The 19,831-nt window shown below is 43.9% G+C and overlaps 1 protein-coding gene across 1 annotated transcript in view; it reads left to right on the top strand.

Moving 5' to 3' along the window:
* Positions 1-10,567: 10,567 nt before the first annotated feature.
* STARD5 (StAR related lipid transfer domain containing 5) overlaps positions 10,568-19,831 on the top strand; it is a 101,655-nt gene continuing 92,391 nt past the window's right edge. Inside the window, exon 1 of the mRNA XM_078683326.1 lies at positions 10,568-10,738. Within this exon, the coding sequence (XP_078539452.1) occupies positions 10,649-10,738 (90 nt within the window). The 5' untranslated portion in view covers positions 10,568-10,648. The remainder of the gene's footprint in view (positions 10,739-19,831) is intronic.

Raw genomic sequence — 19,831 nt, 5'->3', positions numbered from 1 at the left:
CGAGAGCGAAACAGAGGACAGCCTGATAAACAGATTACTGACAGACAGGCCACCCCCGTATAATAGAAAAGGGGGAGAGGTCGAGAATACTGAAGGAGAAAAGGGGGGCAATGCAGGAGAGCATAGACTGCTTCCCAGTTCAGAGTGGGATCCTGAGCCAAAGAAAGAGTTGCTCCAGCCTAGTCAGGTGCAACAGGTGGTCGGTAGGTTTGTGGTACAAAGAGCGCCGGAAACGGAAAGCGCCACATCCTACCCATTGCCAGATGCACTACAGGTACCTGTTACCATAGGTCCTATAATATCGATATATGACCAAGAGAGAGCAAAAGGGGAAGAACGGAAACGGAAAGACAGAGAAAGAGCAGAGCAGGCAAGGAGGAACGATACCACTAATTCCCCAAGTCAGATGCCAATACCCAGAGAGTGGAGTACCCCGATGCACACAGCAGGGGACCCAGGAGGAGATCCTGGGGGCCCTAGATGGCCAATGGATCTGAGGGGATCTGGACGAAAATCCTTTCAAGAGCTAAATGAGTACATGAAGCAGTGGGATGAGGCAGTGAAGGCTCAAAAGTGCATCAATGCTGCAGAAGCAGAAAGGGAAAGTCAGGACAGCAGAGCACGAACTCATTGCGGGGCTGGGGAGAGTAGCCCGGAGTGGGACTGTAGAGGGAGTAGGGGAGTCACCCATTGGGCCCGGAATGGAGGTAGAACAGACCTGGAAAACGGGGGCCCCGGGAGTGGAGGGGTGGCGTGCCCGATACTCAGTGAAGAGGAGAGGAGAGCACAAGAGTACAGGAACAGCTTTAAGTGTCCACACTGTGTGCCTGGCACCAGAGAACAGAATGGGAGTTGTGAGAGGTCGCACCATAGTCCCTGTGATGACAGAAATGAGCGCAGCCCAGGGAATAGGGGGAACCAGGAAGGATCGTATCGGATACTGAGCGATACGAGGCAAAGGGAGTGTAGCGACCAGAGGGAAAATAACAGAGAGATGTGCGGTGAGAGGAGAGAAGAAGACGAGAGTGGGCAGAGAGAGAGTAGGGATAAAAGGCCCGTGTTCCATCACCTTCCAAGATTGGATGGCCGAGCATGGGACCTGGAGAGATGGGAGCAAGGGAGGCCACCCATTAATTCTCCTGAGCCCAAACGCAGAGCTCGAAGTTGGGATGGTAGGGAGACCAGTGAGCCCCCTTCAAAAGACATATTGCGAGCTGAGATAAAAGCCAAGAGACTTGATGTCTCCAGCTTAAGGTCAGATCTGGATGACATGGTAGATGGTACCCTGCCTTTAGAAAGAATGGAAATGTATGAACAGGATGAAATACTGTATATGGCAAAGGACATCACACGAAAAGCGAGAGCAGTCCATGAGAAGTTAGTCGAACTAGCAGGCAAATATATGGTGGACTTGTCAAGAACCAAAGCATTACAGGGTAACCACAGGCTACATTACTCAGATCGAGATCTAGATGAGAGGAGAACGATTGGGCTGAAAACACACATAAGGGAACTGATTACTGGAATAAGGACATGGAGGGCACTAGATAAATGGGAAGAGAGGTGGTCCAAGAAAGGGACCGGCAGAAGAAGCATGATTGGTATAACACCAGGACAGCAGGGAATAGAAGCTTACCCTTTGCGTGAAGTTGCCAATGGGAGCTATGTACATGTCCCTTGGAGTAGGGGAGATTTAGCTGCTTTTACCACATCTTTCCCCAAGTTACGAGAGAGCCCCGTGGAGTGGTACAAGCAAGTCGAGAGGTTTGTAAAGATCTCAAAAGTCCTATGGATAGATCTGAACACGCTGTTTGACATTGTAGTACCAGGAGATCTGTGGACAGCATGCAAGGTTAGCGCTGAGTGGCCCACAACGGAGCCAGAGAGAGATGCTAGGACTAATGGGCCGTCCGAGATCGTGATGGCAAAATTCGAGAGAGTGATGACTTGGCTGAAAGAAAAAGTGCCAATGCAAGACATAGATTGGGTCAGAATAGACAGAACGAGACAGGAACCCAAAGAGACAGTCCATGAATATTACGAGAGATTGCTGAAGGCGTTTAAACAGTATAGCGGCTTGGATGTAATGGATCCAAAGGACATAGGGCAATTTGTGTCCAAGTTCGTCCTGGGACTGAGACCGGATATTAGTTTAATGATTCAGCAACACTCGATTTGTTGGCAAAGTAGACCCCTAGATGAAATACTGAGATATGCCAGGTACTGCTGCGATGAGGTAGACTCCAAGGCTAAGAAACTAAAAGAGAAGCTGATGGTGGTACAATTGCAGGCAGCAGGAAAAGGGGGACCGCAACAACAGCAGCAAGGGACAGGTACAGGAGGTAAGAAGCAGTACAGTCAGAACAAGGGTAATGAGGAGAGTACTACCTTCAGACCCAGAGTAGACATAGCTACCTTGAAGAAAACGACTAGGTGTCACCAGTGCAACGAGTTGGGGCATTGGAAACGCGAGTGCCCTTACAATGTAGAGATAGGAGAGCAAGAGATAGAGGAGGAAGAGGTCCAGAGCGCACCTATGAGAGGGGCGACGCCATACCAAGGAAAGGTGCTCAAAGGGGGGGGGGCTCCTCCCCGAGCCCAGTTCCCGCAACCTCCTCGAGTAGGGAGTATGGGTAAGACCTATAGACAAATGCCCCTGTTTGTGGAAGGTGAAGAGTGCTATTATGTGGACCCATTAACCGGACAGAGAGTGGAAAGAGAAGACTGCACCCTTGGGGCAGCCTTAGAGGTAGATCAGAGGGGACCCTATGTTGAAGCAGAAGTAGCAGGGTGCCCTACGACATTTCTGGTGGACACAGGAGCCACTAGATCCACGATCAGATCAGCTGCAGTTCCAGACCTGCCCATGTCTGGAGAGACCATACAGGTGGTAGGGGTCGCAAACAGGAGAATAACCAGCCAATTGACAGAACCGGTACAGGTGAAAATAGGGAAGTACAGCGATGAGCACCAATTTGTGGTTTGCGATTCAAGCCCTGTGTGTCTGCTAGGAAGAGACCTGTTGTGCAAATTGAATTGTACTATATATTGTACACCCCAGGGAGTGGAGGTATTGACTAATGATGATGATGCAGATTTCAAAGTTGCAAACTCAAGAATATGTGTGGAGCTGTACCCTACTTTGACAGTGGACGAGCTTCCCTGGGATTTGAGAGAGACAGTGGCATCAGAGGTATGGGATTTCACTGGGGAAGAGATTGGATTGGTCAAAGGGGTGGACCCAGTGAAAATTGTAGTGAAACCGCATGCTGAGTTCCCAAGAACACCCCAGTATAAATTGACTCCAGAAACGATTGCAGGCATAAAACCCGTGATCGAGTCCATGATTAAACAGGGAATACTGAAAGAAATCGTGGGTAGTCCATGTAACTCCCCGATTATGGGTCTGCAGAAACCAAATGGGAAATTTCGGATAGTGCAGGACCTTCGAAAGATTAATAACATAGTCGTTTCATGTTGTCCAGTGGTACCGAATCCATCAGTGATACTGTTTCAGATTCCATTCCAAGCTGAGTGGTTCACTGTGATAGATCTTTGTCAGGCTTTCTTTTCGATCCCTTTGGACGAAGATAGCCATTTTCTTTTCGCATTTAAGCTGGAAAATCGCGTCCTAACATGGTGTCGTATCCCTCAGGGGTATACAGAGAGTCCATCGATCTTTAACCAGCTTCTGAAGAAAAATCTTGAAAGTCTAGTGCTGCCCCAGAAGTCAGTTCTGGTCCAGTACATAGACGACCTCCTTGTGGCGTCAGAAACAGAAGAAGCTTGCAGGGAAGATTCCATTGCTTTGTTAAATCACCTAGCTGCCAATGGGCACAAGGTGTCCCCGGGAAAATTGCAGTACTGCCTGACAGAAGTACAGTACTTAGGACACAGAATTGAGAAAGGCAAACGAAAAGTGTCACCAGACAGGATAGAGGCGATCATGAAAATGAACGCGCCTCAGACACAGAGAGAGGTCAGGATGTTCCTAGGGATGGTGGGTTATTGCCGACAGTGGATCGTGAACTTTTCACTGAAAGCAAAGCCCTTGCAAAAACTGACGCACAAAGAGGTGAGTGATCCGGTACCATGGGACAAAGACTGTTTGATGGCATTCTTACAGCTGAGAGAGGACCTGTGTCGTGCTCCGGCATTGGGAATGCCTGATTACAATAAACAATTCTTTCTTTACTGTTGTGAGAGAGAAGGTTGTGCGTTGTCTGTGTTGGTCCAAATCCATGGGAATGCCCGTAGACCAGTTGCTTATTTCTCAGCTACTTTAGACCCAGTAGCCGCAGCGTTGCCCGGATGTCTCAAATACGTTGCTGCAACGGGTGTCAGCATTGAGAGATGTGAAAATATTGTTATGGGGCACCCGTTAGAGGTGTGCGTGCCACATTCTGTTGAACTGTTGATGACCAGGACCAAAACACAGCATCTGACCAATAGCAGGCTCACGCGCTATGAGCAAGTTATTCTTGCTGCAGAGAACGTGACCCTCAAGAGATGCTCTGTTTTGAACCCTGCTACCTTAATGCCACTTCCAAATGATATTGATGATGATGATGAATATACAGACCATGACTGTCTCGATGTGACTGAACTATGCACCAAACCCAGACCCGACATCGTAGATGAGCCACTGACGGACCCAGATGAAGTTTTCTTTGTCGATGGCTCATGTGTAAGAGACGAAGTTGGGCAGTTGAGAGCAGCTTATGCTGTTTGTACAATTGAAGGAGTTGTGGAAGCAGGGTGCCTGGAAGGAGTACACTCCGCTCAGGTAGCCGAGATTATTGCCCTAACACGTGCTTGCTTAGCAGGCAATCAAATTCGAGTCACCATCTACACCGACAGCCAATACGGGTTTGGGGTAGTTCATGATTACGGGCAGTTATGGTCTCAAAGAGGGTTCATGACTTCTTCAGGCTCTCCCATTCGCAATGGAGAGTTTGTGCGCTTGTTGTTAGAAGCATTGCAATGTCCAGCAAGTATCGCAGTTGTAAAGTGCATCGCACATACCAAAAATGAGGACTTTGTTTCGAAAGGCAATAGATATGCTGATGAAGTTGCGCGGTATTGCGCAGAACAAGGTTACTCTTTCACAGAGGTGGATGTGGGTGGAATAAATGTAAGAACTGAATTAGCCATGATACTGGAAACTGTTGATACTTGGGATGAACTGTCAACCATGCAAGAAAATGCTCCTGATTCAGAAAAGGAAACATGGGTAAAGGCAGGATGTGTAATGGGTGAGACTCATTTTTGGGTCTCAGCAGACGGCAGAGCAGTGTTGCCCAATGAGATGGTGAGTCCAATGGCTAGACTCATACATGGTCCCGTACACTTAGGGAGAGATGCTATGCTGAGAGTGTTTAGACAGACTTGGTACAATCCTAAGTTTAGAATAGCAGCAGAAGCAGTGTGCCAGCGTTGTGTGACCTGCCAGCAGCTGAATGTAGGGAAAAGAACACCAGTTGCGCTAAGTCACATAGGAAGGTCTGGAGGTCCATTCAACAGAATGCAGATAGATTTCATTGAAATGCCAAGATGCAACCGCCTCCGCTATGTCCTGGTGGTTGTTTGTGTGTTCTCCAGGTGGGTTGAGGCATACCCTACACGTAGGTGCGACACCCTCACAGTGGCTAAGTTACTGCTTAGAGAACTTATCCCTCGGTTCGGGGTGCCGGCCTTTTTGGAATCAGATAGGGGAACACATTTTAACAGCGAGCTTGTGAAGATGATTTGTGTTGCACTGAATATCGACCAAAAGCTCCATTGCAGTTACCGACCAGAAGCCTCAGGAATTGTGGAACAAATTAATGGCACGATCAAGTCCAGAATAGCGAAAGTTTGCTCCTCAACGACCCTGAATTGGCCTGACGCCCTGCCATTAGTACTCATGAGCCTTCGTAGTACCCCAGACAGAAGAACAGGGTTGTCACCACATGAGGTGTTAATGGGGAGAGCAATGAGACTGCCATCTATTCCAGCTACTGCACTGTTAAATATCACAGATGATATGATCCTGGACTATTGTAAGGGGCTGTCTGACGCCATGCGTTCTGTGTCCCTTCAGGTGCAGGCTGCAGAGGTTCCAGCGTGCCAGGGCCCTTGCCATGACCTGTATCCGGGGGACTGGGTCCTGGTGAAGAAACATGTGAGAAGAAGCTGCTTGGATATTCGTTGGCGTGGGCCCTACCAGGTCATCCTGATCACAAGTACAGCTGTAAAGGTGGGAGGCCTGCCCAACTGGATACACGCGTCGCATACGAAAAGGGTTCCAGCACCTCTGGAAACAGCTCCTCTCTCGAATGGACGTCCAGCAGAGGACCAAGAAGCCATAGAGGGGGCTAGCCAAGCTGTAGAGGTGCCAGTGGAAGCAGGGAACGAGTCTGACCAAGCTGAGGACGGTCAGTACAACAGCGAAACAGAAGACGCTACAGAAGGAGAAGACAGCTGGGAGTACGAGTCTGACCCTGACAGGTCTGAAAGAGAGCGAGAACAGACCAGAAGGAGAAGGAGTAGAAGGGCACGTGGAGAAGCAAATTGGCCGCAAAGAAGAAGTTCTAGCCTGAGGTCAACTCCAGAAGCAACCCTTCCTCCGATATCAGAAGACTCAGACCCAGAAGAAGGTGCTCAGGGCGCTGAAGCACCAGACCGAAGAAGGTCAAGAAGAGTGCGTGTGCCTAACAGAAGATACTCCACACCTGAGTGGACATATCTGGCGACAAATGTCTGTGAAACCGGAGACAGGGAGGATCCGAGCGGTGGTGGTGTCCAGTTCTGAGCCCATTATCACCGTGGAAATACAACTGTTGGTACCCGGTGTCGAACAAGAAGGGTCACTAACATTCGTGCTCCCCAGACCTCCCCGCCTCAGCAAGTTAAAACACATGTTTCTTACAGAATTGAAATTCCCCGACTTTGGTACCACGATAACAGCACATGAAGAGCATACTCTTCGCATGGAAATATTGAACTATGCTATTGAAGCTGCAACCACAAATCTAATAGTCGATTGTTAAAGGACTTTGTAAATAAAGCAAGTAGAAGAAAAGAAGATTACCTAGCGCCCAGGAAGCAGAGAATTTTAGGGAACCCCTTGAGTGGATGGAGAAGGGCTAGGGTTGTCTTTTTGAACTGTGAAAGGACTTTTTGCGAAAAAGGCTGTCAGCCTCCAGCTGTGTGGATTCTAAAGACAAAAAGGGATTGAAAGAGACTGTAAAGGAACGAGAGGAAAAGAACTTTTTTTTGCAAAGAGAAAGGGAAAAGCTAGATTGTCTGACGAAATGGAGGCCGGCACCCCGAACCGCAGAGCTAAATGTATAATAGGTACACTAATAGTAGGAGTGATAATATTAATAGCTTTAGTGGTAACAATTTCTTATGTAAAGGGACATGAGGAAGAGGTAAAGGTAACTGATGCGAATTCTGTAGTAACACTTACACCCACTGTTGCAGGTGAGAAAAGGGAAAACACTCAAGAGAAAGCGTTATTGGCTGCAGAAGTCCGCAGGTTACATGTAGACGAGTCCCAAGGAGACTTTAGGTCAAATGCTTATGCTAAACTTTTGTATGAATACGTGGATGCCATGGAGGTTAAGGATTGCTACGTCTGCATGCAGTTGCCTGCGTCTGTAGATGAAGGAATTCGATATCATCACCTCCCTCTGACATATGGCATTACATGTAGCTTATTGCTTAGTATATTTTATGAGAGAGATAGTTTTGAATACTATTTCTCCAATTATGATTCTGTGTTGCCAGAAGTCCCGAATTATAAGCAGATGAATAAATGGGATTACTGGAAGAGTGAAGACAGATTGGCCAAGTTCTTCATTCCTTGGATTACCTTAGATACTTCACATGCCCGTAGAAATAATCTGACATGCAAGGTGTCAGAAGTCGAGAAAAAGTTCATAGGGCAGGTGGATGATCGTTACAGGAGACAAAAGATTTTGAAAAAATCAGGACAAGGGAAATTAGATTGGACCGAGGAAGAGAAGTCACACAAGAGAAAGGGTAGTAGTGGTCCAATAGCTTTAGATAAAGCGCAGAGAGGAAAGTTATGTCTTCACCGAGCCAAAACGTATTATGAAAATGTATACGTGGGTGAAGTTGACTGTGAACATGCTTTTAATTTAGAGTACTACACTAAGGATTTCCTGAAGGGAATGCAAGTGATTCCAAATGTGTATTTTGTATGTGGAAGAAATGCTTACGTGAGACTACCTGACAACTGGTATGGATCATGTTACTTGGCAATTGTCTTCCCCAAAATATATCATGCACAAGACTTATTGATCATTGAGGGCCAGACATCATCGAGGGGAAGGAGAGATTTAGGCGATGCAGAAATGGTTGGAGATGTCTTTGGAGCTATGTTCCCTCTTTTGGGAATAATCCTTAATGATGTTAAAATTAGACGACTGGCAACAGTTGTCGACAGGTTGTCTGCCAGCACTGCTCAGTCCTTAATGCTGGTAGAAGGAGAGATGCAATCGATAAGGGCTATGGTTCTTCAAAATCGGCTTGCATTAGATGTCTTATTAGCGAAAGAGGGCGGAGTCTGTAAGGCTTTGAAGGTTCAGGAATGTTGCACTTACATTCCAGACCTTTCAAAACCCCTTGAGAAAGTTATTAAGAACATAACTAATATACACAAAGAGATCGAAGACTTGAGTAGAGAAAATGTCTGGGAAAAGGTGGGCCACGGAATGAGTACAGTTGGAGGGTGGTTTTCCACCTTGGGCAAAAGCTTTATTTGGTATATCCTAAAGCCTATCATCATAATATTGATCTGTGGGATAATATTGTGGGGATTGGTGAGGGTATTCAAATGGTACAGAGCAAGAAGGTCAGAAAGGGCCCAAAGAGAACAGTTGCAGAGATTGGCTGCCATACAAGATAATCAGTACAGGAGCCTGAGAGCTCTGGAAGCACAGAGAATGCCAGCAATAACTGCAGTTTAAATGTTAGTGATGACCCCGAGAGGTCATCAAAGGGGGGAACTGAGAGAGCGCAAACTGATATAAATGTATGAGTACATCACACTTACCTATAGTAAGCACAAGTCATGATGAGAAATGCCATGAGTGCTAATAGTATCTGAAATTATATTCTAAATGTATAGCTAATATAGAGATTTAAGTAGAAGTGGAACTAATACAGAAATGTGTGACATTATATGATTTTATTAGACGTGATTATTTTGAATCTATGTCGTGTAGCTGTTAACATATAAGATGGTCTGTGGTAAAACGCAGAACGTGGTAGGCCTCAGGGCCAGAGCTGGAGCTAAAAGGGAAGGTGTTTCTTTTCACGACACAGATTGTTTAACGTTTTTGGTCATTGCATTAATGGGCCATGATTTAGAGTAATGTTTTCTAAATAATAGAATAAGAGTTTTAACATGCTTTAATTAAATGAAGAAATTGAATGCTATAATCATAATGTGGAATATTGTAGGCCTGAAATGTTTTAGCATTGATTTACACGTACATGTCTGGGCTGAGAAATGTTGCAAGCCTTTTTAGAAGTCTATGAGAGTTGGGTTCTTGGCGGCAGATATCTGTCTGCAACAGGAAAGGGGGGATCCAATTATAAGTGAATGAATAGAGGTCTGTTCAGTAGACGGCCCAGACATGGAGGAGGGTTCTGGAATGTTTAAGGGGTATCAGCGGGCCGGAGAAGAGACTGAGAAGCAAGGTCAACTCTAACGTCTGAGGCCCAATACAAAGCATCATGGAAAAAGCCTGAAGTTGCACCACGTGAGAGGCGTTTCGCAAGGGGCGTCTCAAATGTTGTTGACTGTTTTGTATTAGGGACAGCACCCCTGGGTGGAGTTAGAGCAGAGACCTGAGGACCCTTTAGAGAGCGGATGGGTAGGCAGTGAGGGGTCATGACTGGAGAACTTTAGGTTTTCACCAAGAGACTTAGAGTGGGTGACTTCCCTTGGGGGTCATTCATTGCTGACACCTTTGTTAGGTTGGGATTTGGTTAAGTAGGGATACCATCTAGAACAGGGTAGGGACGCCTAACCTGTGTTTGTTTTCCTCCAACCTAAATGAAGGAGAGATATGCGTCTATGCTGATAGCTTTGCTATTTTTAGAACTTGTGTTAGTGATTTCTGTTGCTCGTCTGAGGGCTTTTCGAGAGCACATGTATGTAATTGGACCTGTGTATCTCGTGAATCTCATTCTGAGATGCTTGTATTTGCAGCTCATTATATCTTTACAATAAACTTTTGAAACCTAGAAGTTGTCCGTGATCTTTGAGAGTAGAGTCCTTTCTTGGGTGAACTAATTTGCAGATAGGTGTACTGTTTCCTTCCAAGACAGGCAATAAAGGTTCAGTCGACCAGATCGAGGTTTGGATCAATAGATATAAGGTATCGATCAAAATCTCGCCCTTTCAGTACTGCCACCCTGCGTGGGTAGGAAGAGCTACGAAAGAACGTCCCTACCTCTCACTAAAGCTAGAGCGCACCACGTCTCCTGCACACTTCCGCTGCTGGACACTCGAGGGGAGGAGTCGCAATGAGGTGACCTTAGGAGGCGGGACTACCATTTCCTAACTCCTCCCTCACCTGTCAAGTTCTCCGCTTCCATTCATCTGCATCTCACATCAGAAGTCACGGTAATGGACTACGTCGCAGTCGCGAGCGCCGCAGCTGACAAGTTGCTGATCTATAGCCAGGACCAGAGCGGCTGGAGGCTGTGCAAGAAAACGGTGAGTACAGCAGGCGCCGCCTCTGCGCCGCGCTTCTCGGGAATTAGAGGATACGGTCTAGAATTAAAGGGCTCAGAGTCTCACATCAAGAGGAAGAAAAACATACACATCACCTTACAGTGCTGCAATGATAGTACTGAAAGTAACAGGCCATGAAGTGTCTGATGTCTGCATGTCTGTGCAGCAGACCACATTCTTGCTGCCATACTAGCCAGTGCACGTTACGAGTAATACAGGGCATCTGCCTGGCAGTAAACGCCGTCAGGCCGTCTTCACCAGTCTTGGGTATTGGACTGTCTTATCATTGGCCCCATTCTAGTGTGAAATGAGAACATCTTTACTTGCGCCCCTTTGAACACTTGTGTCCAATACAACATGTCTGTGTCGAATGCCAAAGCTAGAGCATTTGTTGTATTATCTGAATATCGGTAGTCTCGACATATCGTGATGGCTTTAATGAGATACAGAGCTTGTTTCGTTAAAGCCCACTTCCTTATTATTGCTTCTCCGACTGATAGGTGATTGGAGTTAGCATTAACCTCTCTCAAATTGATTTAACAGTGCAACCCAATTGGCTACACAATAAGGACTAGGACTTTGTAGTTTAGGTTAGAAAGTTCTATTACAAATTCAAAATAAAGTTCAGATACACGTATGGGCATCCGCAGACATTTTTCCAGGGGGGGCAAAATGTTAACGTCATCACCATCCTCCGACATGATGTGTGCCAGGTGGGGCACAAGAAACACTGGGGCGCAGAACTGGGATAGACTGAATTAAATGCCAGGAATCCAGGACATGTGACTGACCCTGCCACAGGCCAACAAACACCACCTGTGGGGAAAACGCTAAACTTTCTGACAAGGTGCTTTATCTCTGTCTGCTAGGTGTGCAGACTTCCGGGTCCTCGATCCAACACCAATCAAGGCTGTCTTCAGCACGATTCGATTTTTATCAGAATACTTTAAAACAGCCTATAATTAAAGCACCAGATTAAATATACTGTATGCATAGTGTATGTTAGGGATTATTTGTAGCACACATATTTACCAATATTGGCTTCTTAGTGCTAGAATTCTTGATAACTTTTATCCAAAGTTAAAGCACAACGTCAAAGTTAGTAATAAATAATGCATCAATCACACACGCTAGTGATTCGCCAATGGGTGCTCCCTTTACTAGAATTCCCCGGGCATTGCTAAATTTTACACACATTCAATTAATTTATACAAAATAAAATGTATAGGTCCAAATGTTAGCTATATTTTTGAAAAGAAACTTAGAGTCAATGTCAAACTAACAACGTTCCCACGTTTAGGGATACAATAATGGCCAGCTCTCTTATGCGGAAGCCCGGCACCGTAAATGTGTGGCACATGCGGTGCCCGCAGCGGCGGCACATCACAGGTCCAGGGATGCTGAGTCTTACACAGTGGTCAAAGTGGGTGAAAAAAGTAAGGGAACAGTGGGCGGAGAATCAAAGGGCGGGAATAACCCAAGGATTAGATCTGTGGGTGGAGCCAGAGGTGTGCCCAGAATGCGCAGACATCCCAATTTTTAGTATTTGTTTGGCATTTCACTGCCCAGTTTAATCAACCAATGGATACACATCATTATTTAATGTTATAATGAGTTATTGACATTAAAATATATTCATAAAGTGGGATATGGTTCTAATCACAGAATGTACCAAATACGATAAAATGTGGAAACACAAGCCATTTGTCTCCGAGCCATGGAGTTTCTGTCATCAGCACTACTCCCTTTTTCCACAACAGCAGTTCAAACATGAATCGCAAAATATCCTAGTTTGCAAATGTTTTCTCTAAAATTATGGCACTGCCATATTTGCCTCATAATGCAAGATCTGCTGCATGATCTGACCATTTAAAGTAATAAATTGTTTGTAGCTCAAACATATCAAAAGTTAATATAAAATGTGACTTGTGTTGCTGAGGAGTGGATGGCCTATTGTAAAGGTTAACTGGTCACCTTTCTCACTGCTGCATTTGTATGTTACACTGGTACTAATAAGGCAAAATCTTTCCAGAGACTGTTAGCATGTGTACACACGTCAAAATAATAAAATATCTGGAAATCTACTGAATTACGCTGCAGCCTTTTTTTATGCATAATTTAGTCAACACTACGGCATAATGCTGTCATCCTTTGCTGCATAATTAATTCCAGTGGCCCAGAGCAGGCAGCACATGTTAAAAGTGCTTGTGAATGAAGCCGGGTGACTGTAAGTTTGCGAACTTAGTTTGGTGTGCGTGCAAATCGTGCATTGCCAATCCCTGGTGAGTTGCAGCTACTACTGCAGAAACAAGGCCAATGGAGGTACCTACGGGTGAGGCAGACTGGCCTCAAGGGCAGGGCCAGCCATAGCACTGGTGGTGTCCTGTGCATTAATGTTTGTTAGTGCCCCCAATGGCCACCTCTGCCATGGATTCCCTCACTACCACCCTTTAACTGTGCCCCCCCAAGTTTCCATAACCACTCTCTCTCAGTTGCCTTTAATTTGATTTACAGCGCCACTCATACCATTTGTAGGGTGTCAGAGCACTTTACATCACACACATTACACAGAGACAATCAATATGTGTGTAAATCACTGTATAGAAAATGTAACATAAGACTAAGGACTACAAGGTGTAGGAGTCACATGACAACCATACTAGTAGCCTGTATAGTTTTATAGTGATTGGTCTGGAGAAACACAATACCTGGAATTTAAAACGTAATACCATGGTTGGGGGTTCTCCTCAATAATCAGAATTGATTTCTGTCCAAAAGGACACTTTTTGGGACATTAGGATAATGAAAGACTGGGGGGGGGGCACATAACACTCTAAATTATACCTTGCAGTTTGTATGCAGCTCTTAGATGACAGTTAATAGCTCACTGTTCTAAGTTAGGATTTTAACTTATAAACTGCAAGTAACAAAAGGATCTCTCTGACAAAAGCAGTAGCCCACTGACCTATTTACATTATGTGCACTTTGTGATCTGCATGGTGCATGTTCTTTGCAGCCGGTACATTAACCCTCTGAGCTACCTTTCCTCTGAGCTACCTTTCCATGAGGTCAAAACTTCCACTAGAAAAGATTCTGATCTCTCCCTAGGAAGAACATTAATCACCAGAGTCATCATGACATTTTTATTGTTGCCGAAAATTGCTGGAGGCCAGGAAGGAGGCAGCAAGGGTTTTTAAAACCATAATATTCTTGCAAACATGATGCCTCCACCTAAAGTCAGCACCCGGTGCAGTCACACTGGTTGCACCGCCCTAGAGCTGGCCTTTCTCAAGGGTCCTGTGACCTCAGTGACTGTTGTTCTAGGGTGTGCTGCTTCATAGGCCTTCCCGCAAGACTGGAGGTGAACTTCAGTATGGATAGTGGTGGACAAGCCTTGAAGGTTAACCTACACTTGTCATGCTAGGGTCCACCTGCTGGTGCGAAGACACCAGGTTTCCCAAGGTGTTGCGAAGCCTTCTAAGGTCTAGCATGTGATTGTGCTCTCGCAGGAGAGTGGTCTGGTGGACTGGTTATTAAGGCTGAACCTGGTTCCCAGTTTCAAATTCAGCAGCTCTGACCATAGTGCCACATCCTCTCCCCCACTGAACACCGTACTGCCCCACTGAGAAAAACTCCCACTGTCTTCAACTACAACCCAATGGTTGCCCGCTATAAACACCTGGATGCGGCTCAATTTAAATTATGCACTATACAAGAGCAATATGCGGCCTACAAAAAAAAAAGTAACAACATCCTGGAAAAAGCAAACACTTATAGGGAATGCAAAATTTAGCAAACCATGGGAAATGTAAGCAGGAACAACATGGTTACCTTAATGCTTTTGCACTCACTATTCAGAAATGAGTGAGTGCTTTTGCCTGAAAAGTTAAGGACACGACTACAGGGCCCTGAAGGGACCCATTTCAATGGCCATTGTTTATATCCTTACAAAACTTAAGCAGTATGGTAAAAAGACCCAATCCCTGGACGCAGAGCCACAGCACACATTTTGTTTTCCAATCCACACATTGCAGTACCTCCAGGATTGGTGCACTAGTTCCAAGTCCAGGAAAAACAAAGACAAGAAAACAAAAATAGCGCTTCACTGGCAAACTCTGTAAAAGTGGCGCTAATGTGTTTCAGTGTGAATAAAATCAGTTTGGCCAGTTTGCTACCACTCTGTCTTACTTTATTTAGTTATTTATCTATTTTTCATATTTTTAGCCTTTTATTCCCAATGCTGCTCTTTGGAATTAAAATTTCAGAAAAATATGACATTTCCAGCAAAAGCGTCTTTCTTTTTTGGATCCATTTCACAGGGAAGCAAATAAAAGAAAGGAGAGGAAAGAGCATGAGAACCCCATCTTGAAGTCATGGTTTTCAACGGCATCCGCAAGGGGGGCAAGGAGGGTCGCTCCGGGGGGGGGGGCAAACGCCCCTCCTTGCCCCCCCCTGCGGACGCTCATAGATACACGACTCTTAAAACCATGCTATAGAAATGCAGAATAGTCTCAGACAGTCCTAGCCTGATTTAAAGTAATATTTGGTGCTCAACGAAGAGTTGCAAGTTCTGCTGAATATGCATAAATGAATCTATACCACCTGCGATAGTTTCCCACTAAGGATGGTTAAAAAAATCTAAAGTCTCTAATTCAATAATTTCTATAAAAGAAATTAAAATCAAATCAAGGCAAGGGAAAATAAGTTGGAAAGTTGTCAGCATTTGAGAAGCTCAATCAATATTCTTCCATGGCTCAGGGAAATAAGTGTTAGCCGAAGGGCCACTTAGGAAAGACTCCAACAGGGTCCAAAGCGGTTTGGAAAGCATCTGAATCTAATAGCGTTCTGAAGAGTTTTGAACTCCAATGGTGTGAACAATATATTATAACACATAAAGTTTTCTAAGTAGCACCCTCTTTGTAAGCATCATCAGGGGTCATTGTTCTTGTCTATTTCTCATGTTGCACACTGCAACATTGGGGGAAAGTCTCACACTGGACATGGGACCAACATCTCCTTACACACAAGTCAGTTCACAACATTTGCTCAATAGGCCTTTCAGTTGATGCTCTGGTTCCCCCTGTTCTTTCGTCAAGGTGTTCTTCTCAGGTTCTCTCCTATATCTCTAGTACAATAATATATCTATTCACATGAATACATGCAAGAAAATTCGCATTATCAGAAAATAGAAAACAGCATTTATGCAACATGGTAAAATACAAACCTGATTTGTCAGGACAAGTTAAAGCATTAACTCAGTAGTGCACATTCAAAGTGTGTGAGTGCACATTTAAACACAAATGAATACACATTGCTAGTGCTTTAGATTCACATTACATGTTACATTCAGGAATGCTTCAAATATGGTCATGTACAAGTATAGCTAGGAACTACAATTAAATCAAATATATGAAGTATTAATGCACACATTGTATTAACTTTTTATCGTTTTAAGTAAAATCCTATTCTATATATGTGAGGATGGTTTCTATTCGGTTATCTAAACAGTAAGTGTTGTTTAATGTATTAAGGTACACATTAAGAAAGTCGAATTTCATATTTATAGTGAGTACATTATCTGCCAAAGGCGCATGGTTTATTAATCCTTCAAGACTTCAAATAATATCTTAATCAGTTATGGTAAAACACACAATGTGTGTAACTTCTCTAATCCTACAGTGAATGAACTCTTTAATAATGATGTCAAATGCAACACTTACATTAATTCCTTAAACCACACAAGAAACATGTGATAAGTGCCCCTTAATGTCATGTATCAGTTAAGTATTTTTGATGTGTAAAGGGTGGGCCATCATGCACTGCACCAAGGCTCAGAGATATAAATCCAAACATCTGCTCCTGTCCATAATGACTTTGCCTTAAAACATTGATACTTGGCAGAACTTCCTCAAATAGTTTCATTTTGGTGTGGGGCGGCTGTTTAAAATATACACTCTTATTTTCATTCTAGAGGGGCTTACATGAGCAAAGAAAAATGCTAGCACATCTTGGCTCATGTACGCCAGTGGCTGTCAGTCAGTTACTCAATCAACTTTATTTGGAAAAATACCATAAAAGTTACATTAAAAGCATAACATCTCAAGATTAGAACACAATCTGTTTATAACTACAAAAACAGTTTGCGACAATACTAATCGCACAGACAAAATATTTAAAATCAGCTTATTTTACATACCAAGTCATTTGTTGTTATTGCATAGTTTACTATCTGAATGTGCAATTTTTTTATTTTTCGCTATGCTTGCAGTTTTGACTAAAACTCCTGTGTTCCCATTTGGTTTACTCCCTTTCCAAAGTGCGTCAGGGGTCCACTTGTTGGCACCCTGGTCCTTTGTTCTTCCTCTATGCATTTTTGTTCTTTTATTTCGTCACCAAAAATTCTAAAGGCCACCGTTATTCCTCATTTTTTCAATCATCATTGCCCCCTTTACCTCTATTCATGAAAAACATTTGTGTTTTGGCATCTTTATCTTTGTCTTTAGGTTTCTCAGTGGATGAAGGGTGAACATTCATGCTCATAGGTCTGCCATAATTTTTTCTTCCAGAGTTTCTACACCTACCCTTCTTCCACTAACCACCTTGCTATCACTTACCTCAGCACACTATCCCCTCTCCTACCCCGTTATCACTTCACCCACACCATAATCAGTTCCCTCACTCCGGTATTACTTCCCCCTCCTTGCTATCGCTTCCCTTTCCCCATTATCACACACACTCCACTTGACTATGAAACAATAACCATAGTAGTTCTCAAAAAGCAGAGTAGATCGTTGAGTAGATCGAAAGCAAACAATTGAGAGTCTTTGGCGCTAGGTGATTGCTTGAGGAAGTCTTTTAGGTAACAATGTGAACATGGGATGATATTGAAGCACATTTAGGGGCATTCAGCATTTTACACTTTACAAGTCTGGAGTAATCTTCCCAGGTTCAGGAAGAAAGTGATGGTTCCAGAGCTCTAGATGGTTGTGACACACTTTAGTGGCTGAGGTAACTGTCATAACCTCCAAGGTATATAATTGGTACTAATCCATGTCCTCCTCGTCCATCAAGTTGATGCCACAGGCCGAAAGGTCCTCATGTTTTCAGTGGTGTCTGCCTTACTATTCCCCACGTTTGTAACTCTATGTGGACAAAGGCCATAGGACTTTCTGATAAGTATCCAGGGCTCCACAAGGGCCTTGAATGGGTCATGGAAGCACCAAGAAACATCACAAAATCCTCATAGGGTAGAGCTGGTTCTGTGGCAGCCACCTCTATCCACGAGTCTGGGACTCTGTTTTTTTAAAATAATGTGAGCACGCTGTACCCCTAAAATCTTACACCTCCCAGCACAATCACCAGCTGGGTGGATCAGGGATTGTGTTAACCTCAATTTCATGGTGCAATGTGTCCCAGAGACAAGGTACAGCAACAAATCTGACAAATACATTCAAACAAAGGGACTAACTCAAGATGTGACTTCTAGAGTGGAATTTAGATAACCATAAAGGTGTATTACAAAAACTTAGAAAATACAGTATAGAATAAAGAAAATGCTGGGTTACATAAAAATCTGTAGTAGGATCTGTAATATATATCGGGCAGCATCTCTAGTAGAACTCAAAAGATTTGTCTCACCCCCAAATTTGAAGGTTTATATAGGAAGCTTCCCATAGAAGAATATGGAAACTGAAGAATCACTGTGGTGTGAGCATAGAGAAACAGATATTAAAATCATCACACAGTCCTAATAACTAAGCACTATCCTACTACATGAATATTAATTCAGCCTTTCTGACCTAATGTCATCTGGAGGTGTCGCAACATACTGGTTACATAAACAACAGTGAACCATTGTAAATAAATGTAATAAAGCTTGCTATATAAAGATCATTGGAAACGTTACAGTAGAGAGCCCATGCTCGAGGACTTTTTTCAAGAACAGTTTCATTGAGAAATAAACAAACCCACACCTTGCTTGACTAGATGTAGCAGATTTATAAACCAAGCATGAACAGGTTGTAGCATCCATGTTGAACTATATGGTTTTAAGGCCTAACGGAAGCCTAGTTAGCGTAGGTCAGTGTTTTCCTGGCTAACTGGTCATACTTAGCAAGTTAGTTTCAATGACAATAATATATTAACATATACATGTGAAATTGTGTGCAAATTAATGTTCTGCATATTGTTACTGCATAAACACGCCCTCAATAGTGAATGTGCTTGCATCAAAATATATACTTGGCTAAATGTCTACAAAATACCTGTGCTTGCAGTACTGAATAGTTATTATCAAGGCACTGTACCCAGCACTCTTTGCCTGGCATCAAGCCACTGTTTGCCTTGCCAGGCCCTGCCTGCCTAGGTTTGGTGTATTTCACCCTTGTTTATGCTGTTGTATCTCCTGGGCATCTGTAACTCTCACTAATATTTGAAAGTCTGGCATTAGTGTTCATGGCACTGAAAGATTGGGATCAAGTATGATTGTCAGTAACTGTTTAGTATCTCGCTATCTGTGCATGGTACTGAATGCATATATTAGGCATACAGGTGTTCATAACAATTAAAAAAGCACATATTTAAGGAAACTGAGGTCCATAATTTTGAGCATGAAATAACACATGCACCAATTCTAGCCCTGCATAGATGAGGAAGGGAAAGTAGACAGATGTGCATGCCTAAGAATAGGAGTGATGAGATGAGGTCCAATAAGGTGTGAAAGAGAGGTTCAGTGACATGAACTTGGTTTTGAATAATACCCAATTGTCCAGTGAAAGCCAGGACCAGTTTGTAAGGCCTTCTGCAGTGGACTGGCTCTGAGACAATCCTTAAAGAACTGAGCTGTATTGTATTAACTCAACTGACAAAAAATATCTAGAGAAAACGAGGTACAAGTCATTTCCTTACCATAATAAAACAGTGACAAATGAGTTGCCTAACTTTTTTGAAGGTCTGCTGGAAGTGAATAAAGAATGTGGAATACAAAGGCCTTCATTACAAGTGCCCTGTTAAGTACCGCTTTGTGTGGAAACTAGAGTGTACTCCCAGATCAGTATAATGGGAGAAAAATATAGT

Source organism: Lissotriton helveticus, chromosome 3_1 (assembly GCF_964261635.1).
Source record: "Lissotriton helveticus chromosome 3_1, aLisHel1.1, whole genome shotgun sequence".
In the NCBI taxonomy this organism is placed as follows: Eukaryota; Metazoa; Chordata; class Amphibia; order Caudata; family Salamandridae; genus Lissotriton; species Lissotriton helveticus.
This window is presented reverse-complemented; position numbering and strand designations above follow the sequence as displayed.